This window comes from Talpa europaea (genome assembly GCF_964194135.1).
Source record: "Talpa europaea genome assembly, chromosome: 1".
NCBI lineage: Eukaryota > Metazoa > Chordata > Mammalia > Eulipotyphla > Talpidae > Talpa > Talpa europaea.
In genome coordinates, this window is record NC_140073.1 from 128,150,092 (window position 1) to 128,173,495 (window position 23,404).

The following is a 23,404-nucleotide window of genomic DNA, read 5'->3' on the forward strand; positions in this document are numbered from 1 at the left end:
TTTATAAGTTATGTTACCATTAATATTTGCTATCCATATTCTGTCTGTCCATTCAAGACTGAACATTACCTTCATGTGTTTGTATTAATTTCCTGTATGTTCTGAAAGTGAAGCTCCCCAGGCTGTGTTTATTGAGATGTGCTCCCTAATGCTTTTTTTTTAAATTTAGTTTTCCTAGTATATACGTTATATACTTAAACACTTTATACATAATTGAATATGTTGACATTTACATTTTCTTTCAAATTTTTTATACTTAAAAAAGTACTTCTTTCGCTCATCTGAAATTTGTGAAGTCTGTTTTCTACAGAATAGTTACCCACCTTCCCAGCAGCATATATTAAGTAGTGAGTGTGTTTTCCCCATTTTATTTCATCACGTTTGTAATTAAATTTCTTATATGTGTACTGATTTCTTTCTGGCATTTCCATTCCTTTTTTTCATTGTCCTGCGTATTCTGTTTTCTCTCTGTGTACTTTGGTACATGTGCTTCAATATGTTTTAAATTCTGGTAGAATAAGTCACTTATCACTTCCCTGTTTGTTTTTTTAAGTAAGAAAAGAAATTAATGAAGAAATACCAAATATTTCTCAATATCCCATGAAAAAATGTGTATATTTATTACCTTTTCTATCAATTCCTTTGCTATGTCATTTGCTTGTGTTTCATAAGTTAGAGGACATTCCTCAATCACAAGCCTTGGGCGTCTTTGTCCACTGGGTGCTGCTGAATGCTTCTGGCTGTAACAGAAAATATGTTCACAGTTGGGAGCCAATCGCTGATATTCAGCTAAAATATTTATGTGAATATGAATGAGCAACTCACAAATAAGGTCAAGGCAATCATTTTTGTTTTTTCAAGCTTAAGTAAAAATATCAGACAAATATAATCACTTGCTACTAATTTAAATTTTCTTCATTTAAACCTCTAACTTCTAATTTAATGTGGAAGAAAAACTTCATGTCTGATGTTTGAATAAAGTTATGAGAAATCATTTTAGATCACTGCTATACCTCATTGTACGAAAGCACAAGTAAAAAAAAAATCTAATTCAAAATGCAAATAGATGTCCTTTTTCCTTTTTTCTTTTTTTCCCATCTTTTCTCCTTGCTATTCTTCCATCACTATAAAGACAAAACACAGTTTTACTCTGCAGGGTCTCTGAGATAATTTGACATAATTAAAGAATTGTGTGAAAATTTTAATGTTAACCTAAGACACTGGTCTGTTTATTACCATTCTTCACTGGAAGGAGCAATAGCATTTTGAAAACTATCAAACTCATGAGCTAGGCTGACAAAAATGGCTAGAGTATTGTTTAGGAAAGCAGTATTATGTAAAAGAAAAAATAAACTAAACTAATAATTGGAAAAAGTTAAGAGGTATATTCAATTTGTGAAAATATGGCATAGTAGGTCTTTCTGTCATAAAAGATTTAATTAGTCATTGTAGAAATTTTGGAAGGTAGAGATAGTTTCTGTTGCCACTATCTAGAGAACAGCGCAATAAAAGCACAGTGACTGTGGTCTTTTATTGGTCTAGTCAGCTCTTTTAGTCCAGGATGGTACTTGTACCTAGTAGCTACCCCAGTCACCCACTGACGTTGCTACAGGTGCTTCTTGAGTCTTTTTCTGACATCCTCACCTAGGACTTATTTGTCTACAAGGGGCTAAAATCAATGAGGAATTTTAAGTTTCCTTCTCTCAGTCTAGGCCCAGTTGATGGAAAATGTGCCAGCAAAACCAAAATCCCTATTTATTCTTTATTCTCCATCACTTTCTTCAAACTTTGTTTTCCTATAGCCAAAGAAAACTGTCCATCTTAACAGCTTCTCATAACAAACTGCTTTCTTGAGGTTCAGGCTTACCTTAATTTCAAGCGTGACAGCACCACCCTATATAGGTGACTTGCAGGTAGATGTTTGCGCTGGCCTGTGGGCTGTATAACAGGATGAATAGCCCCAACAACATATCCTTTAAGATAGTAGTCTTCTACTTTTGTAACTATATCCAGAACCGAATTTATTTTGATGACTTCTGGGTTTGATGAAGCTGAAATATCAAAGGCAAAGATAAATTTATACATTGGCAAAATTGAATTCTGCATAATTTCTACAAATGAATAGGAAACATATTCATGTGATTTAATCTCAGTGTTACACTAAAATGTACTATGTGTTTTTTGAAATTCATGTCAGGAAAAAACAAGTGACCTTACGAACTGGCGGGTATGTAAGATTATCAATAATGGACCTCCCCAGTGGCATAGGGGTTAAAGTCTCATTGCGATCAAGCTATCGCCAGCCACTGAGACATGAGTTCAATCTTGGCCAGGGAGCTGACCCATGTGCAGCAGCAGACCTCTCCTGTTTTGTCTGCTGCTCCCCTCAGCAGTGTATTTCAGTAGATCCGCCTGTTCCACTCCCCACTCTGTCTCTGGTGAATCCTCTCACCCCTGCACCTCTGGCCTGGATACCAATTCTTATATGCATAAATAGACAAAATAAATCTTAAAAAAAAAGAATATCATTATTAAGGTAGAAATAAATGTCATAATTTTTTTCATTTAATTTTTTAGACTTTTATTTGAGTGAATACATCCTTTAATAAGATATTGAAGACATACATAAGAGAAGCATTATGAACTTGATTAAGTTCACTGTTTTTATGATTCTGAATATAGCATATCAATAATTTCTTAAAGGTAAAATTCATCCAAATCTAAGAAAATTGGAAGAAATGGCGTTTGTTAAGCAAGAATTGCTCAGTGCTTCCTTATTTCAGTTGACTTCAAAAGTGTTATTTTAGGTTGCCTCAGGAAACTAAAAATATGGTTTTTTATGGAACTTACATAAATGTGTAAAAGATTTGAAAAAGTAAAGAGATCCAAAAATTCTTAGACTTAATGGACTCTATATCTACATATATAACTGCAGGTTGATTATCTCTTGAATAACAAAACATATGAAATTAATTTCAGGTATGGGGCGGTGCTGGCTGCTGGCCTTCTATCAGTGTGCTCAGTGTTGTCTGGCAAAGAACTGCTGCTAATTGCCTGAACACAGGAAAGAGGTTAGGAAGCAGACAAGGAAGAGAGGTCAGAGGAAATCCCCATCTCCTCTTACTTTAATATCCATACAATGGAACAGAAATCCACCATCAGTGGGTATCCATGCCAACTTCTCAAATGCAAAATAAGGCTTGTGGTAGAAAAGTTATATAAATTAGGATTAATCCATTTCTTCAAATATTCATCCTCCTTTAGATTTAAACTAACCTATTCACAATGTTTTCTTCATCGTCCTGAATAGAAAGGAAACTAGTGATTCCGGACTGTGAAGAAACAGCTGGATTTCACTGTAAAATGACCCAGTTCTGCCTCGTTGTGTAGTAGTCACTCGTTATTCATTTGATTCTATTTTTTTGTTTTTATTCCTACCACCACTAATTTCCAAACAAAGGAACTGAAAAATTCTCAAGTAGAATAATTTTAACACTTAGAAATGAATTATTTAAAATATATTTTATTTTGTCTTTTTACACATACTTGCTTATTTTTTCATATTACACGGTTTCTGCCCCCAGTTAAGGTCACCATAGTTTTCCCACCACCCTTTACCTTACCCTCCTCCAGCCGTATTTTCTGCTCTCTCCCTCTCCCTGAGTGAAAACTGACATTTTTTTTTTTTAGAACTACATACTAATCCTATAAACGTTTAAAGAAATTTGAAGTCTTTAAATGGATCTCATTTACTTAGTGTAGATGTGGGAATGCATTAGCTGATACAAAAGAACCTTCATAGTCTCACTTCTGCTTACTTATTTAATCTTCTCTCTTGCCATCCTTTCCTTGGTATGTCATGTTTTCACACTTCTGAGCTACCTGGGGTTCCTGAATGTTGTTTCATGCCACAAGGGTTTCGTTTTTTCCCCTGCTTCCCAAACCTAAGTTAATAATTTCTTCCCCTATGCTGTGCATTCTGCTAGTTCCCTTATAAGACTGTACTATAGCTATTTATTCACACTTTTATCTCTGCTGTTAGACTGAGAATTTCTTAAGGACAAGGAACCTATCTTATTTCTCATTCTATGCTTAACATTTTCCTTAAGCCATTATTTAAAGTTGGAAATATGGGCCTCCCTGGTGACCTAGAGGTTAAGTCTCAGTGTTATCACCACTACAGCCTGAGTTTCATCCCAGTCAGGGAGCTAACCCACACGGTGTAGCAGACCTCTCCTGTCTCAACCGCTGTTCCCCTTGGCAATGTATTTTTGTCAATCTGCTTGTTCTGCTTCCCGCTCTTCTTTGGTGAATTCTTATTCCCTGTACCTCTGGCCTACACTCCAATTCTTGTATGCATAAATAAATAAAATAAATCTTCAAAAAAAAATAGTGCCACTATGAACATGCATGTGCAATTAAATCTTTGAAATCTTGCTTTCAATTATTTTGGGTATATATTCCATAAGTGTGATTGCTGGATTATATGGTAATTCTAGTTTCAATCATCTGAGGAATGGCCATACTGTTTTCCATGTGATTGTATTCTTTTACATTCTCACCAAGAGTGTACAGTATTTGAATTTCTCTACAATCATCAACACTTATTATTTTCTGTATTTTTTTTTAAATTGTCATCCTAATGATGATATCTCATTGTGGTTTTGATTTGTATTTCCCTAGTGATTATTGATGCTGAGCATCTTTTCATATGTATGTTGGTCATTTGTATATGATTTTTGGAGGAATATTCTGGCTCTTTTCTATTTTTAAACTGTTGATTTTTTGTTTTGGTGTGGTAGACATTCTTTATATATTCTGACATTCTATTGTTTCCCATTTCATAGGTTAATTTTCTACTCTGTTGTGTTCTTTTGTTGTATAGAAGTTTTCAAATTTGACTGAGTTTCATTTATCTATTTGTGCTTTTGTTGCCTATGCTTTTAGTGTCATATCCAAAATAACCACTGCCAAATCCAAATTTTCTAAAAGTTTTCCAGTTTTAGGTTTTATGTTTATGTCAAAAGTTTTTTTTTTTAAGTACAATGACACTGTTTTACTGGTTAAAACATATGCTAAGCCTTCTTCCTCAAAAAAAAGAGGGTAGAGAAACAAAGAATTTTGAGGCATTCCCTGATGTCTTACATGACTATCTAGAACAAGACAGATTGCAGAATGAAACATTAGTGAAATTTTATTTTTTTAATCTTATTATTTTTTAAAGATTTATTTTTATTTTTATACAAGAATTGGGGTACAGGCCAGAGGTGCGGGAGGGTAAGCGGATTCACCAGAGACAGAGTGGGAGCAAACAGGCAGACAGACTGAATACACTGCTGAGGGGAGCAGCAGGCACAACAGGCGAGGTCTGCCTCGCCATTGGGTTGCTCCCTGGCTGGCTGGGAATTGAACCTGCACTACATAGACTGCTGACAGCTTCACAGTGCCGCGTTCAACCCGCTGTGCCAGTGGGGAGGCCCCATTAGTGAAATTTTAAAGCTTATTTAAAAAGTGCTATTTACTTGGCAGACAAAGGAAAATATAAACGTGGCTATTGACTGGTAATATAAGTATGTGACTAGAGAAGAATATTTCATCCTTGTGGAAAGTTGTCTTGTAAATTATAATATTTAATACAAGAATAAGGGGTGTGCCCTGGTATTTCACCTCCACTTGTACGCCCAGTGATGGGGTATCTCTACCTGCATGAAGTTGGTTATTTTTCCATAGGCATGACTGGGCAATTCAGACTGCTTGAGGCTTCAGACACCTGGTTGCTGTCTGAAAACATTCCATTGGTAACCTCTAGCAATACCAAGAAAGCTTGCGGAATGGGAATCAGATACTAGGGAGAAAACTCTAGTATTCTAAGAATGCAGCATTGCCAATACTCTTGATAGCCCATAAGAGAATATTATGTGGTAAAACAGCACACGAAGCCTCTTAGTCTAAACATGATACAAAACAGGTCTTGAGTATAAAGAAGTTTTAGAAATATCTTTACTTCACGGAATTTTCCTTTTTTAATATATCTATGAGAAATATAAAGAAAAATTTATGTTAAAAAAGGTCTAAAAGAGCTGTTACCAGGTAAAAAAATAAAGTAAGTGATAAATGTAAGTCATAGTTTAATTGGTGAATTCTTTTCTCTCTTAATGGAACATAAAGTAATGGTATGTTTTACAATCAATGTTGTATAGGCAATAAAAAATGGTAAATTATATAGCAAAGAAGTGGGTGCAAATTCATTGGCTAAGAGAATGAGGATTCGAAGAGCTCTTGGTTAGGTATAAATTTATCAAAATTAAAAAAAAGAAATTTAACAGGGATAAATTCTTAGTTGTTTAGTTCAAAATACACATAGAGAGAAATGTGATTTAATATATATACATTTGTGAAGGGAGGATGGGGGAGGATCTCCTGGAGGCATTAGCTGGCCTCTGAATTAATAAACTAATCTAATGTGATCACACACCACTTGAGAGAAGATTGCCACCACAGGAGGCATACACACACAAATATATGTATGATAAAGAAATGTGGCAAGACAGTTGATTAGAAGTAAGAGATTTTTGTCCTACTTAAAATCAAAATGCAAATGGCTAGCAAGCTAAAAAAATCTGGTACTCAAATGAGTCAGTCCTTCATGTACAAAAAATGATCTCACAATACTCGCTCACTTTTTCCATAAACGCATATTGGGGCCACCCTCAGCTCCCCTCTCAACCACGGGCATATTGCACTGGAGTGGTATTTTGCAAGCTAAAGTCATTGAATACTCTTTCACAATTTTTTTAATCACATTTAAGCACCACCTCTACATACTTATTCTTAAATTTTTCTTTTAATTTTCACTTTAAGTTTATTTCAAAAAGAATGTATGTCTCTTTTATAACTGTAAAGTCAGAATTCCCTTACCATAAGTAGAAAGTTGCTGTATAAATAAATACAATGAAAGCACTTGCCAGATGCTATCTATTGATAGAGACTGTTATCTGTCAAAGCCTGAGCTGTAATGCTGTTTTCTCTTTGTTGAAAAGGAAAATTAGCTGTTAGAGAGGTGCTAGAGACATGCTAACTTCAAACTGATCAGAAGGCTGAAAAAGAATTGAAAAGGGTACACCTTCCTGTCCATGAGATGCAGTGTTACACTCCATTGACCCAAATTAATGATAATGAAATTGTCCTCTCCATTCTTTTGTTTTACTGTTTTCAAAAGCAGTGTTATGCAATAGTTTAAAAATAATCACTAATTATAATAGGATAACACTGGTGCTTAGAGAGGCTTCTGGTCACGTACAGAATATATTTTTAAAGATGTGCTGATGTGTTAGTGTAATAAGTACAGCTTTTCTGAGCTAATCTACAACTTTTGCACTCTCAGGAAAGTAAGGTTATGGTCTTCACTCTCAATGCAAAAGAAATGTTAACGCATAAAGCACATACACACACAGATGGGGGTTTCAGGAGGAATTACACAACTAATGAATATTAATATTAATAAACATAACATAAGTTTATGTAAAAATCATGTGTATTTAGGGCCCAGTGTTTTACATAATTATTCGATGGACTCAAATGTTCACGTCCTCCTATCTGGGAGTCTGTCTTTTGATAAGCAGCACTCAGTGGACATGACAACTATGGTTAAATATTTAAATACTTATTGAAGGACCAATTGAACGAAAATTGGATGTAACATTAACATCTTCATTTCACAGAGTTCCAAGATGCTCGAGGAACAGTGGTTTAGAGAACAAACTGTAGGACAGGCTGCCTGGGTCCAAGTCCTCGCTCTGCCACTAGCCTGGCAAGGTACTTTGCACCCATGTACTTTGCATCCATGTGAGAATAACAATAGAATCTATGCTCTAGGGAGGTCTGGAGGATTAAATATATTAATATTTGTTCCTTCCAAGTATTTTATTTAATAAATAAATATTATTTATACAAGAACTGGGGTACAGGTCAGAGGCACAGGAGGGTGAGAGGATTCACCAGAGACAGAGCGGGTTGCAGAACAGGCAGACTGACTGAAACACGCTGCTGAGGGGAGCAGCAGGCAAGGCAGGAGAGGTCTGCGGTGCCATGTGGGAATCTCCCTGGGCAGCCGGGAATCAAACCCTTGCTGCAGAGGCTTCGGACAGATTCACAGCACGGTGTTCAACTGGTTGCGCCACCAGGGAGACCCCCTGTCAAGTATTTAGCATGTAGTAAGTGTATATAACTGTTGGTTGCTTTGTTAAGTGAGGTGCTCCCCTGTGGAAAGAGAGGCAAAGCACTATTTTTCCTAAGAGCATTAGGTTCTGGAAGCAAACTACCCAAGTTCAAATCCTGGGCTATGTCTTTTAATAGGCATGTGATTTGAAACAAGTTACTTTAGCTATGTGAGACAAGAACAAACAATAGTTTTAATAAGGTGCTTTGACAGTAACAATAAAACATGAGGCCAGTGCCTCACACAAAATAAACACGGAGACATTAGATGAGCCTGTCTGCTGGTGGTCTCACTCTGATAGTTTCAAAAGAAGTTGTCATCAGAGAGAAGTCATTGTTGATTTAAAAATTCTCTAGGAAGATTATTGTAGAGAACATGGCCTGATGTCCAGCCTACAGAACCCTAGATTAAAGGTCCCAAACTCACTCTAGTTCAAGTGCTCCAAATTCACACTCAAGTCAGGGACTCCAAACTCTAGATCTCAGATCTCTAACTGATACTGTAGATTAGGAGTCCCTAGTTCACACTCCAGATCAGGGGTCCCTATCTCACACTTACCTACTACATTGAATCTAAGTTGCAAATGTCGAAAATATGAGGCTGATAAAGCAAAGATAGGAGCTGTGCTGCAGAAGACTGCGGAACCTAGAGAATTCTCAAAATCTCCAAAGAGTAGCCCCAGCCCACTGCTTCCATATGGAAATGTGGACCCAGTATTAGTTTGGATCTTCTAATTTGGAGTTTTAGGTAGTATCCCCAAATTTGGAGTTTTAGGTAGTATCTCTCCATTTTAAAAAGTGACAATAAGTTCAAATATTTTTACACTGTATCCATCAAGGGAGACCTGTCCGAAGGCTAAATATTGCCCATGTCCCATTGGTTTGAGACCCAGGGACTCTGCAGGTCAGTGCCTGTTCTGGTGCAGGCCAGACCCCCTAGGACATGTTACACAGTGTTCAGCATCCCAAGTTACAGAAAAAGTCATTCAGTCTTCCTCATTATTGGGGTAGAGGATGATGGTGACAGCAGCAAATTGTCCATTAGCAAATTGTCCTTCTTATCCCACATTAGGACTGGCTTTAAACATACCATCACCATTCTAGAAAGGTGAGCCCAGAATAAGAAGAGAAAAATGAAATGTGGGAATTTTGTGGAAAACCTCCCTTCGTGTAATTACTTCAATTCTTAACAGTGTTTTAAATTATGCTGATATGAGACTGGAATACTGATTCAACTTTAAATGTGAGGAAAGGGAAGATCTATCACAAAAAGGAATTTTCATCAGTATTCACTAGAGTGAATAATTGTGTCTCTGCAATAGGCTCAGTATTTGAGGCCAAGCTTTTGATTTGATGTCCTTACTATGGGGCAGTAATATCAGAGGCTCTATTACTTTTTAAATACAGGAAATTAAGGGGGAGGGAATGGTGGTTTTGGCTAGAATCTGAGCACAGGCGGTTCGTAGCAGCTGCAAGCCATCTTGCTCTTCTGAGTTTCCCAACCACCATTGGTCCTTTCTGAATAATTTGGGAGAAGGGACAAATAATAAAGTTTACAGCATTAATGGGTGTGTTTGATTACTATTAGATTGATGGTACATGATTTGTAAAAACTTTATAAAGATATTGTAAAGAACTGATAAAAGAGACATTTTACAATTGCTTTGAGAAGTACACAAATGCAAAATGGGTTTTTTTAATTAAAATTGAAGCATGCCAAAGATTAAGCAGCATAATCTCATTTATGTTCATGTTTTCTAAAATACCAATAGATTTTTTATACTCCTTTGAGTAAAAGCTTCACAAAGATAAATTATTAAAAATGGAAAAAATTCATTCCACATAATTTGTTCAATGCCAAGAGCTTTGTTCTAATGATGTAACTCTATGAAAGCCGTCCAAAACATATATATATTCTTTCCATCAATTTATTTCTGAAAACTGGTATGCATTTTTTTGAATATTTGTGAAACATTATTTCCTCAGATAAAATTATAATATGCAAACACTGACAGGTAATTTTACTGTATTTTCAAAAAGTAATAGAATGTCAATTTCTCTATTATATCTGGCAATTATGATAAAATAAGTATCATATACCAAGTATGTATTTTGTGCTAAGTACTATGTGAAGTACTTTATTAACCTAATCTTAATACTCCTTGAAAATTCCATGAGGAATTTTCTCAGACAAAAAAACTCAGGAAAATTGAGATTTGATCCGTTGCCCAAATTGCTAGTACTAAGTGATTGAATCTGACAGAATGACTCCAGAGTCAGCAGACTCTTGTGCCTATGACTTCATTGATTTAGATCATGTAAATTCCGAATTTGTGAAAATTCAGACATGAGCTGGGCTAAAGCCTTTGTGCTATAATAAATTATTGAGTAATTTAACATGTGAATATTCTTTTAATATAGAAAATAGAAATGCATAGAAAAGTATATGTATTATCTTCCAATATCAGTATTTATTTAGGAGGGTAGAGTGTATGCTGTTATCAGAAATTTCTTTCCCCTGCTCAGAATACAATCTTTCTCTTCTACAATAGCCTGAATTTGTGAGGTCTTATCATATTTCTAAATTAAACTCTCTCACCATCTCAAACATAATAGAACTCTTTCTATAGTTGTTTTTCACCTGATAGGAATAATGTTGGTATTTGAGGAAACTTAGTAATTTTTAATACAAATTTATTTTTATACAGCACAATATATTTGAAAATCTTTTGTTTGCTTGAGGAAATCTCCAAGGATTTATTAGACTGAGATATAGAAAGTTTAACTTCCTCCTGTCCCTTCCCTCTCCTTTTCTCTCTCCCTCCCTGTCTAACTCTCCCCTTTCTTCTTTCCTTTTTTCCTTCCTCTTTCCCTCCCCCACTGCCCTCCTTCCCTCCCCAGCCTCAGTTCTGATCCTTTATTAATCTCTTGTTGATCTTGTTGATTTTTAATGCATTCTTTTCAATGCTGCATCTTCATTCTTCCTGAAAGTTCTCTATATTGAAAATTACTGGCCATTTCTTGTCTTTTGAAACCCTCCCTTCCTTCAAGTTCTCAGGTGCACATAGTCCTGATTATTTTCATTCTGTCTTTTTTGTTGAGTTGTCCTCAATATGGCTAAATATGCCTGACAACTCAGCTTAAGACACTTAGGGTCTTAGAGACTTTGTTTTAGTTCTTCCTGGAAATTATCATCTCTAGTCATGCAATTGTAACTCGCTTTACCAGGATGTTCCACTGCCACCTAAATGCAACATGACTGTCACGGAAATGTTCTTTCATTACACACTCTCTTTTTTGTCCCTTCACATCTAACTAGCCACAGGCTAAGTGAGTCCTTCCATCTGTCTGTTAGAGCTCCCCTTTGTATTGTGTCTTTATCGATGCCCCTCACATGCAGGTCTTCATCATGAGCCTTGACCGCTACAGTTTTCTAACTTTTCCCCTCACTTCTGTCTGTCCGCACTGAAATCTCACATTAATCTCTTAAAAACACTTCTCTGTGCCTATCAGCTACCTGTTCAAAAGCTCTTACAATTATTTATTCCCCATAGAATTAAGTCTTGACTCCTTCACCAAGTCAGAGTATTTCATACTCTTTTTGTTTCCACCCTTATCTTTCCTAAAAAACCATCCTGAGCTCACTACTCTCTTCAATAGCTCTTGAAAGTGCCTCAACGTCTTAATCTTTTCTGCTATTTTATTTTTTCTTCAGTATCAGTTAAAATACTTTTTAAATCAAAGCAGATTCAACTCATAATAGATTTTTCCTTTCTTCCGACACTTCTTACATCTTGCACTGTAATTTCTCATTACTCCAACATAACTTTTGACCATTGGTCATCCGTCCAGCAGTGTGCTAGACTCAGAGGATAGAAAGGTAGATAAAACATAGTTCTTGACGCTAAGGAGTTCACAATATTAACATCTAAAATACTGGAGGGCAGAAACTGCTATATTTTTCTTTGTATATCCAGTATTTATTAGCCTCTCCTACAGAAAACAGACACCCTATGTACTTACTGCTGTTAACAGTGAACATAAAAGACAAGGAGAGTTTCTTACATTAATAATAAGGAAGCAAGCTAGAAGTTAGCTACATATTACTCAATAGATTTTACATAATTCGAGCAGAAATTCAAGTAAGAGGCTACCATTTGTTCTTCCATTGGATTTTTAATATGGTCAAAACTCATTTAATTACAAAGTTATAAATTTCTAAGAATCCATAAGGCTATTATTATTCACATTGTTTTTCTAGGATCATACAAGAGATAAACTAACCCTTGTGATCATTTGTAGAGTTAATTTAACTTTTCATTAAGGTAGTCTGTGACATACGCATACACACTCACACCCACTTTCATAAAATACATATATATACATTACAATGATCTGGATAACTTATCATAACAATTGTACTCAAACCTCACTGGTCCAGTCAGTAGACCTGGCATAAAACCAGGAGAGGTAACAATAAAAAAAAAGTCAATTGGCAATCCAAAAGAAAAAAAAATCATTAATATTTAAAAAAAAATAAAACCAGGAGAGATAATAATAGTTAACTTTTATGAAATGCTTACTTAGTGTCAAAACCCTTTCCAAGTAGATGATCTTGTATTATATCTCCTTTAATTCTTAAAACTCCATCATAATTCTTAAAACACCACTAGAACCTCCACGTTATAGATGAAGAAATTGAGATACAGCAAAGTTTACCAACCTGCTACAGTGAGCAAAGGGGCTTAGATTCAGAATAAGAACCAAGAAATTTGACCCCAGAGTCTTATGGGCATAGTGACTGCTATTATTTCTCCCATAGAGATGTAAGTCAGGACTCAAAGTCCCCCACACCCCTCCAAAGTGTGAGTAAGAGAGGGGAGAGAGGGAGAAAGGGGGAGAGTGTGGGAGGGGAAAGAAAAGATGGAACTGAATGGAAAAATAAATAAGTTGTTCAAGATAATTATAACCACCATAACACAGGGCACTGGAAATTTCAAAGGGTCGCCTCCTCTTGACTGCCACTGGGACTTTACTCTTTGTCCCGTGTCCTCTGTTCGGAAAACAGAGGAGAAAAAGTAAGAGAGGGGCTCATCATGAACACACGCAGCTGTTGCCAGGCCATTTTGTTTCCTGAAAAGTTTCTCAGGGCAGGGTGGCCTCAGAGAGGCAGGGGATGCCACTATTCAGTAACAGGGATCCCACGGTATAACTGCCACTGCTAAATGGAAGCCTGGCATGCTTTAAGACCCCCCTAATGCACTATATTATAAACTGGAGTGACAGGTGAAGGTCAGAGACAACAGAAGAGAGGAAGGTGGCTTGAGGAACTGGGCTGATGTGGGAAGACGTGACTTCTGTGGTAAAGGCAGACATCAACAAGACAAAACAAAACAAAACACATGTGGAAAAACTGGAGAGGAAGGGGCACCAGGAGACTAGGCGCCTGGACCAAATAGGAACCAGGTGCAACTTTAAAATACAGGGCTGCTTTCTGTGTTAACACTTGCAAACTCTGCCCAGACTTACGACTGGAGGGTATAATAGTCTATTACCTCTGCCCAACACCTACAGTGGAAGGTAAAAGTTAACCCCTTTTTCAGAGAGAGGAGCATCTCATAATAGCAAAACAAAATGACTTTTAAAGAGAGCCATCGATCTTTCTGATTCAAGGAAAACTACACAAATTTGTTTTGAGACTATTAATACTGTTGGAAGGGAAAAAAATTCAAGTTACTTTAAGCCCTACGACCCTATAGGGGATTGTGCAGCAAATCTTAAAAAATGCGGGTCAAAATGGCTCTGGTGTAAAGTTTTTAGCTATACAAGATTTTAAGGATGATGTGTTTGTATGCCATGGATTTACAGAAACTGGTCCAGAAAATATTTGACAAGGACAATCAATGGAGCAAACAAAGCACCAAATCACAATATTTTCTCTGATCTTTTTTTTTTTTTTAAAGTACAGAAAAAACTCATGTTATTGTTTGGCTACTTTTCTGTTTATTACCATTGTCTCAATCCACTTTTAACTTTCATAATTAAAATGAAAATTAAGAATATTTACATTTTTGGTAACCTTAGCTTTAGATAAAAATGGAAATGTGAATATGTTAAAAAGAGCTGTACAGATTTTGTGTACTTCCCTTGAGGGAGTTTGTTTGCTTGCTAGCTCAATTTTTGACAAAGAAAAATGGGCTGCTCTTGCTTTTCACACAAAGATGCACTGTTTCCAGAGCAAATTAAAAACGGAGAATTTGTACTTAGTTTGAAGCAAAATTAACATCCAACATGATACTTTAATTAGTTTAAACTTTGTACTAACGGATAAATTGTGTGACTTATTAGAATTAAAAGTATAACTTTGCAATAAGATCTTAAAATACTGTGTGGAAGTTCTCATAGAAACATACTTTACGTCTCATTTTTAGTACCACATAAATAATCATAGAGTTTTGCTTTTTGAAAACTAAGTTTTATCTGCACTGTTGTGCAGTACTCTAAAGTTTCCAAAAGAAGTGAGGCAAAGTATTTGTGAGGTTGAGCTGCCTCTGTTCCTTCCACAGGGCTGCCATCTGGGCTTGTTTATTTGTGTTTCCAACTTTCTGAAACAGGGAGTTTTTCTGTTAGGGACAGGGCACCAAGCAAAATAGTGTCTTCCAGAAGACGACACCCCTTCCCCACACCCCCGTGCTCCCCCTTTTCTTTTTACCACATTTTCAAACTTCAAGTTTAGTTTGGTCAAAAATATCAAATGAGCAAAACAATCACAATATTTAACATAGTTGAAAATCTTAGAACTGTGTTAGCAAATATTCTTCCACATGATGCAAGTAATATTTCCTATATGCTCTGTCCTTGTGCCATTCAGATCTTTTTTTCAAAAAGACAGTTAATGACAAACTGTCATTAACACTACGGCTAGTTGGCTTGGAAATCAAACATGTATCTTCTACAAATAAGCATTTGATTTAAAAATGAAAGAAATATTTTTAGGCAGTGTACTAATTTTATAAACTATATATCAGCCATGTTATAAAAAATGAAGCAATGAAGTAAACAAACTATTTCAAAATATAATTAACAAATCATTAATTTAGGTTGATTATACAACCTGATTATGATGAACAGCTTAAACATCCACAAGCCAACACTTAAAAAAAAAAAAAAAACACTAGTCCCTTATCTATGAAACATTTACCAAATAAAATAGAAGAAAAAGTACCTTGTAAAGTAAAATCCAGCAATACATATTCGTAAGCAAATTCTGTCTTTGTTTCCACTTGTGGTCTCTTCAGAGTAGAAAATATTTTTCCAGGACTGCTATCATCAGGGTCTTCTAGCTTTCTAAGTCCGCACCCCATGGCAAAATCTGTAAGGAATTAAATTGCAGGATAGGGGAGGGAGAGCAGCAAATTCTGTTGTTTAAGCTGCAAAAAGAAAGTTACAGACTTAACTGCTTTGATTTTTTTTCAGTTAAACCATAGATGCCCAAAAAGAAAACATTTGAGTCCAAAGAAAGGAGCTGAAAATCTTTTCTATCCATTTTTTTGCAAAGTAGTTGAACCCATGATTCTTAAGCTACAGCTCCGGGAGACTGGGCTTGATCTTAGAGAAACATGCAAGCTGCTACAACTTAGCGGAGAATTTCCATGCCACGTCAATTTACAGCCAGCCCCCAACCAGAGTTCTGTCGCTCAGGGCACCAGCAGTGCTTTGTCTATTCCAGTTGGCTGGATGATAAAAGAGGTGTCCAAAAACGGAAATAAAAAGGCAAAAGTGCAACTCAGATGGAATTATCTACAAATAGAGGTTATATTCAGCTATAATAGCATACAGTTCTTTTTCTGTTTTCTCTTTTCCCTCTTTCCAGTGCCCACCCCCTCCTTCCTCCCTGTTACTACCAAGAAACCAGAGAGAGAGAGAGAGAGAGAGAGAGAGAGAGAGAGAGAGAGAGAGAGAGAGAGAGAGAGAAATGAATTCTCAACATGGTTGGAAACAAAAATCATTTCCAGAAAGGAAGTCAGCTTTTTGAGGAAACTACTTCTGGAATCTAAAAAGAGAAAAGTAAAGTTAAAGAAACAAAACAAAACCCAAACACTTTATTCTTTAGATAGCATTTTTGAGGATTTCTTTCCACATGAAAGTTCTTTTTGCTGGAAAAAATTGTATGCTAATTAAAACTCCCAAATATTAAAAAAAATAAAATATTTAAATAAAAAGATTTTAATTGCAAAGGATAAACAGTTTTGGGATAGTTTCCTCAACATCCTTAATGTTTAAAATACTATTAGATGGTTTACTATAGTACCTAATAACACTTCTACAGCTCTCAAAGTGTCCTTAATAAAAACAAACAAGCTGACAACTTGATTCAGTTTAATAAATTGCTATTTACCTGAAGTAAAGAACAATTTAAAATAGACCCATTGTAATGAGTGTTTATTGCATTTTACCATTTACAAGTCACGTGCTCTCATCTAAACTAGAAACTTGGAACCAGACTGCAGCGTTCAAATTCTGCTTCTAATGCCTCCTAGAGACGCAATCTTGGCAAGTTATTTGACCTCTTCAAGTTTCAATTTCCTCTCTTATAAGATGGAGTTAATAATAGTACTTACTTTGTAGGCTTGTTATGGAGGTTAAATGAGATAATCTTATCATATCATAACACTATGTTTAGTTAACACAAAATAAATTTGTTAATATGCTTACATTATAAAACAGAATTGAGAGTTGTAATAGAAAGGAAGTAGTTCTGCCGCTACGTAAATCTGATCACATTTCAGATTCTAGAGAACTTAAGCCTGAGAAGATTTTTTTTCATCATTTTCAATAGCACATATGAAAATTCTCAAAGGGGAGATGGATTATTTAGTTTGGAGATCACTATGACCTTTTGTCTCTTCCGTCTGCTTACTTGTCTTTAAATAGTTTACTTCTCAGAAATGTTTTTGGCAGAGGAGAATTCCACAGTCCTTCATTCTCAAGGAAGAGCATGGTTGTTGGGGAGCAATTTCTGGGTAAATTGGGCTAAGAAGACAGCTGACTTTGACCAGTGTGACTCATTTGACTATTCACTGTGCTTTCATGCCTACCATTTTTTGTGTTCTCTTTTGTATGGTGGGTTATGAGCACTGGAAATATGAAATGGAAAAAGTACTGGAAATGGAATAATTGAAGGTCACTAGTACCCTATTGCAATGCCTGAGAGATTATTTTTTAAGTATTGATTATATTTATTAAGTGCTTGCTATAGTCTAGACACTAACAAAGTGCTGGGTACACAAGAAAAATAAACATGGTTTTTGCTTTATAGAAATCTGTGGTTCTGTGAGGAAAACAGATAATGATTTGGGTTGTTTTCGCCTTTTGGTTATTGTGAGTTGTGCTTGTATGAAAATCAGTGAGAACATTTTATACTCATTTGACTGGCAAAACATGAAATAAGTAGACAGCATTAAGAATTGGAAAGACCGCCTTATAGATATAATGGGAACATAAATTTGTTTAACCATATTGGAAAATACCTTGGAATGCCAAGGTTAAATTTCTTGTGAACTTTAACATTTACATTTTTTTTAGAAAGAGATTTCTTTATTTATGTATGTAAGAACTGGGGTACAGGCCAGGGGTACAGGGATTTACCAGAGATAAGAGTGGGGAACAGAACTGGCTGATTGACTGAAATACACTGCTGTGGGGAGCATCCTGCTAGACAGGAGAGGTCTGCTGCACCATGTGGGTCAACTCCCTGGCCCGGCATCAAACTGGCGCTGCAGTGGCTGTGGATAGCTTCATAGCGCTGCAACTTAATCCCTTGTGCCACCAGGGAGGCCCTAACATTTACATTTTCTATGATCCAGCAGTATTGCTGCTAGATACATACTTAAGATAATTCAGTATATAATTATCAGTTCCTAAGAACAAAAAACTTTAACGATTTAAATGTGAGTTTATGGGCATTTCTTTCAAGCAGTGTTGTTATAAAAGATAAGAGGGGAGGAAAAAATTGCATGTTTGTGTGCTGAAGAATTGAGTCCATGGAAACAGGGGAAAATAATTTTAAGAATTGCTGGGAAATCTGATTTTTCAAACACTAGCCTAGATTTGCTGGTTATGGAGGATGTCATATATACCTACTTGTTCAAAGTTTTACTTAACCTTCACCTGCCCTTCTCAAACTGTTGGATCAAATAGCACATCAAACAAATCCCCCAAAGGGGAACTCCTTTGGAGAATTTGATTGATTCACTTTCCATATCACTATAGAAATCAGATTCAACTTACCATATGCCCCATTTATAAATTATCATACATTGAAATTAATCAACTACAGTTATAAGCAAAAATATGCATGAATTTTAGTAACAAATGTTGAGTGAAAGAGGCAAGTCTAAGAATATTAGATGTAGGTTTTTGCTTTTGAATTTTTTATCTATAAGCAAAATTAAATGATATATGACTTAGATATACTATATATGTGGTGACATAAATGCAACAAGACAATGATTACCTCTGGAAGGAAGAAAAGGAGCAAAGGGAGATATGGATCTAAATCTTTGGTAATCTTCTAGTTGAGTGGGTCTCAAACTTTACGGTGTAGCAGGGTCACCTAAAATATTCATTAAAACCTAGATTGCTGGGTCTCACCAAGAATTTGACCCCAATAATAGTATGTGGTTTCAATATGTGTATTTCTAACTAGGTCCCGGGAGTTGCTAGCACTGCTCTCTGGAACCACACAGAGAAGGCCTCCTAACTTTTAGGTTGGGCTTTGGATTCATAAGTGTTCTATTCTATTATTATTACTATTTTTTAAAGTCTTGTTTATATTCTTTTTTTAAAGATTTATTTATTTATGCATACAAGAACTGTAGTACAGGCCAGAGGGGGGTGTGTGTGTGTGTGTGTGTGTGTGTGTGTGTGTGTGTGTGTGTGTGTGTGTGTGTATTCACCAGAGACAGCGTGAGGAACAGAACAGGTGGATCTACTGAAATACACTGCTGAGGGGAGCAGGGAGCAAGTCAGGAGCGGTCTGCTGCGCCATGTGGGTCACCTCCCTGGCTGGGGATCGAACTCGTGCTGCAGTGGCTTCATAATGCTGCGTCTTAACCCCTTGCGCCACCAGGGAGGCCCTCCATTTTATTATTAAATGAATAATGTATTTATTAAAAAAAAGAGATGGATAGTTACAGGTCAACGTGTGTCATGAAGGATTAATCTTAATTCTGGGCTCACAAGGCCCCTCCCCCCACCCCCCAAAGAGTTAAGTTCCCGTTACTAAAAGCAATCTTAGATAAATATTGCTCGAGGAGAACCTCAAGACCGTTCTAAAAAAGAAAATTACTAAAAACTACATTGGAGAAATAAATCTGGAAGACTCATTTTCCCGCGCAGACGACAACGCAGTCCATGCCGCGTCCACTAGGGGGCGCTGCGGCGACCGGGCCTGTCGGGAGGCGCGTTTCGCGTGGGCGTCGCCTTCAGTCACTGACTGGGGGGTTGAGAAAAGCTTGCACAGAAAACTCCCGTCCACAGTCTCTGCGCTCAGGAAGGTCCGGTCTATAACTATAAAATCGCACCCCACAGCACGCAGGCGGTTACGGAAAGAATGAAGATTTATTGTCCGCTATCGCCGCCGGCACACGGCCGTTGACCTCGCGCGCTTCCACAGGCCGCGGCGGCGGGCCGGGGGCGGGCCGGGGCGGGGCGGGGGGCGGGGCGCGGCGGGCGCCGGCGCGACGCTCGGACCTCATTGGCTGTCCTGCCGGAAGCGGCGCGCGGCCCGGCTGCGCACGCGCCCCTCACACGTGCGTCCACAACGCCCCCTGCGCCCCGCGGGCCAAACCGGCACCATGCTGCGGCTTCCTGCCTTCCGGGTGTTCGGGCGCCCCGGGGCCAGCAAGGCCCCGCTGCTGGAGGACTCCGGCGCCCGCCGCTGCAGTTCGCGCCCCCTCGGCGCTCGCGACGACGCCGGCGACGCGCGCGCTTTCTTCACGACACCCATCTTCTACGTGAACGCGGCGCCGCACATCGGGCACCTGTACTCGGCGCTGCTGGCGGACGCCCTGTGTCGCCACCGTCGCCTCCGCGTCCCCGGCGCCGCGGCCACGCGGTTCTCCACCGGGACCGACGAGCACGGCCTGAAGATCCAGCAGGCGGCCGCCGCCGCGGGCCTGGCCCCGTCGGAGCTGTGCGACCGCGTCTCTGGCCAGTTCCAGCGGCTTTTCCGGGAGGCCGGCATCTCCTCCACCGACTTCATCCGCACCACGGAGGCCCGGCACCGGACGGCCGTGCAGCACTTCTGGGGCGTCCTCAAGGCCCGGGGGCTGCTCTATAAGGGGCTCTATGAAGGTTGGTATTGCGCCTCTGACGAGTGTTTCCTGCCGGAGGCCAAGGTCACCCGGCAGCCGGGCCAGTCGGGGGATTTATGTCCCGTGTCTCTAGAGAGCGGCCATCCTGTGTCCTGGACCAAGGAAGAAAACTACATTTTCAGGCTTTCCCAATTCCGGGACCCGCTCTTGCGGTGGCTGCGGGGCGACCCTCAGACGATCACTCCCGAGCCATTCCATCAGGCGGTCCTTCAGTGGCTGGAGGAGGAGTTGCCCGACCTGTCCGTCTCTCGCAGGAGTAGCCACCTGCACTGGGGCATCCCGGTGCCCGACGACGATTCGCAGACCATCTACGTATGGCTGGATGCCTTGGTCAACTACCTGACTGTAATCGGTTACCCAAATGCTGATTTCACATCTTGGTGGCCGACCACCTCGCATGTTATAGGCAAGGACATTCTCAAATTCCATGCTGTTTATTGGCCTGCCCTCCTTTTAGGGGCCGGCTTGAGCCCACCGCACCGCATCTATGTTCACTCCCACTGGACAGTCTGTGGCCAAAAGATGTCTAAGAGCTTGGGCAACGTGGTAGATCCTAGGAATTGCCTTGACCGCTATACGGTGGATGGCTTCCGATACTTTTTGCTTAGGCAGGGCGTGCCCAACTGGGATTGTGATTACTATGATGAAAAGGTGGTTAAATTGCTAGACTCGGAGCTGGCAGATGCTTTGGGAGGTCTCTTGAACCGATGCACTGCCAGTAGAATAAATCCTTCTGGGATTTACCCAGCCTTCTGCACTAGTTGCTTTCCTAGTGAGCCAGGGTTGGTGGGACCGTCAGTTCGTGTTCAAGCAGAGGACTATGCTCTGGTGAAGGCAGTATCCTCTTTGCCCAAGCAGGTAGCCGACTACTATGATAACTTTCAGATCTATAAGGCTCTGGAGGCAGTGTCCAGCTGTGTCCGTCAGACTAATGGCTTTGTCCAAAGGCATGCACCATGGAAGTTGAACTGGGAGAGTCCAGTGGATGCTCCTTGGCTTGGTACTGTGCTCCATGTAGCCTTGGAATGTTTGAGAGTCTTTGGAACTTTGCTTCAGCCTGTCACCCCAAGCCTAGCAGATAAGCTGCTGTCTAGGTTAGGGGTCTCTGCCACAGAGAGGGGCCTGGGAGAACTCTATTTCTTGCCTCGATTCTATGGACATCCATGTCCTTTTGAAGGGAGGAGGCTGGGACCTGAAACTGGGCTCTTGTTTCCAAGACTGGACCAGTCCCGGGCCTGGCTGGTGAAAGCCCATAGGACCTAGAATCTTAGTTCTTACTGACTTGTGGTTAAAAAAAGCAAATGTGTTTTCTTAGTTTGCATTTTCAGGAAAGCTATACTAATGTTTTCTAGATTATTGCATCCAATGAGCACATAAGCAGTGTCCCTGTGAAATGAGGTTTCTTGTCTTTTCAGGTGCCCACCCCTATTTCTTCAGTTCTCAGTACCCATTAACCATTGTTCTTGTACACCAGTGACTCTTAGGATGTCTCCAGTGCGAAGTTAACAACTTTGCTGATACTATTTCTTCTTATTGTGTCTCCTTCCAAACCACAATTAAGTTATTTGCCCAGATTACCTCTCATGGCTTGTTTTTCATTAGCCCGGCCTCTTCTGGGCAAATGAGCGGGTATTGAAGGCTATTATTACCTCAGGGTAGGCCTACTTTGTTATGAGTTGAGTGTCCTGTTAAAAGGAGACTCTTTTATTAAACTTTAAAAATCAGTGTCCTAGACTAGATGTGTCTTGCCCATTTTTATATTCTAACCACCATAATTAAATCCAATAATTATGCTTTTATAACATTACACTTCAACCAGTAGATGGCGCTACCTTCACACTTGGTATTAACATGATTTTAGAATAGTTTTCTGCTTCTAATTTTGCAGAATTTAAAATAATCTTTATTGCTTTTCTTAAAACAGGATAACAACAACCACTTCTGTTCTACATAAATTTAAAAAAAGATCAGAATCCTGTTTTTCCAAGACTACTGAGAAAATTATTAGTAAGTTAGTAAGTAAATATATCAGGTTTGTTTGGACTGTGATATAAAGCTCTGTTGAGGTACTTTGCATATTCAGGATTTTAAACTTTAATAACATTAGGCTACAGGTATGATTTAAAAAAATCAGTGAAAAATTCAAAAGGGCAATATTTTATATTTCTTAGTTTTGTTACGCACATACATAATTACCTTGTGAATTTTTTTTGGTCAGTCAGAATCTATACTATACAAATTGTATAAGAGTTATAATAAATGTTAATATGTTTACTTCTAAGTAGTTTTACTGATTTTTTTTTTTTTGCTCTTTTAGGTTATTAAAGTTTAAAAGTTTGTAAGTACCTTATTCAGATCTGTTTTGTTGCATTTGTTGAAGGGGATGATGAAAGGGAGGAAGTGATCAATGCTGTAGGAATCTCAAATTGGATTTAGGAATTGCCAAGGCTTCAGAGGAACATAACGGAGATGTTAAGGGTATCAATTATACAATGATTGCAACGCAGTAAAGCAGTGTTATATCTTTTAGGTGATTGGACAGTTAGAGCTAAGTGTAAAATGATACCATTTTCAGAATGGTAGTGAGATAGCTCACTGTGAAATAAACTATTGTGCTGGTAGTCCCCTAGATATATTCTAGGTACTACTGCTCAGCTCCAGTTTTTTAATTAGCATGCTGAGTGATTTCTGGTTGGTTGGCAAGTGTTTAGAAAAGAATGCACAAGGACATTCTAAAGGTAGAAGGCTTTGTACAAATGTTTGTTCAGGCATTCCTTCATAATGGAATCCTGGACTTTTCATGTAACTTC

The 23,404-nt window shown here is 38.3% G+C and overlaps 2 protein-coding genes across 3 annotated transcripts in view; one reads left to right on the top strand and one right to left on the bottom strand.

Annotated features, from left to right (window-relative positions):
* The window catches only part of RFTN2 (raftlin family member 2), a gene marked incomplete at both ends in the record, with an annotated part of 52,683 nt that extends 37,099 nt beyond the window's left edge, over positions 1-15,584 (bottom strand). Inside the window, 3 exons of one of the 2 annotated variants that reach the window (XM_084245970.1) lie at positions 626-740; positions 1,868-2,051; positions 15,443-15,584. In XM_084245970.1, coding sequence (XP_084102096.1) covers positions 626-740; positions 1,868-2,051; positions 15,443-15,581 — 438 coding nt within the window. The remainder of the gene's footprint in view (positions 1-625; positions 741-1,867; positions 2,052-15,442) is intronic. The other variant, XM_084245969.1, reaches the window with a different exon arrangement.
* A 4,476-nt stretch (positions 15,585-20,060) lies between these two features.
* MARS2 (methionyl-tRNA synthetase 2, mitochondrial) lies at positions 20,061-21,952 on the top strand. Its single transcript, XM_084242847.1, has one exon. The coding sequence runs from the start codon at positions 20,076-20,078 to the stop codon at positions 21,855-21,857; it is 1,782 nt and encodes a 593-aa protein (XP_084098973.1). The 5' UTR covers positions 20,061-20,075; the 3' UTR covers positions 21,858-21,952.
* The last annotated feature ends 1,452 nt before the right edge of the window (positions 21,953-23,404 follow it).

Bases quoted from the DNA above. Each gene is read 5' to 3' on its own strand.
- MARS2 (XM_084242847.1), top strand. From the start codon at position 20,076: ATGCTGCGGCTTCCTGCCTTCCGGGTGTTCGGGCGCCCCGGGGCCAGC.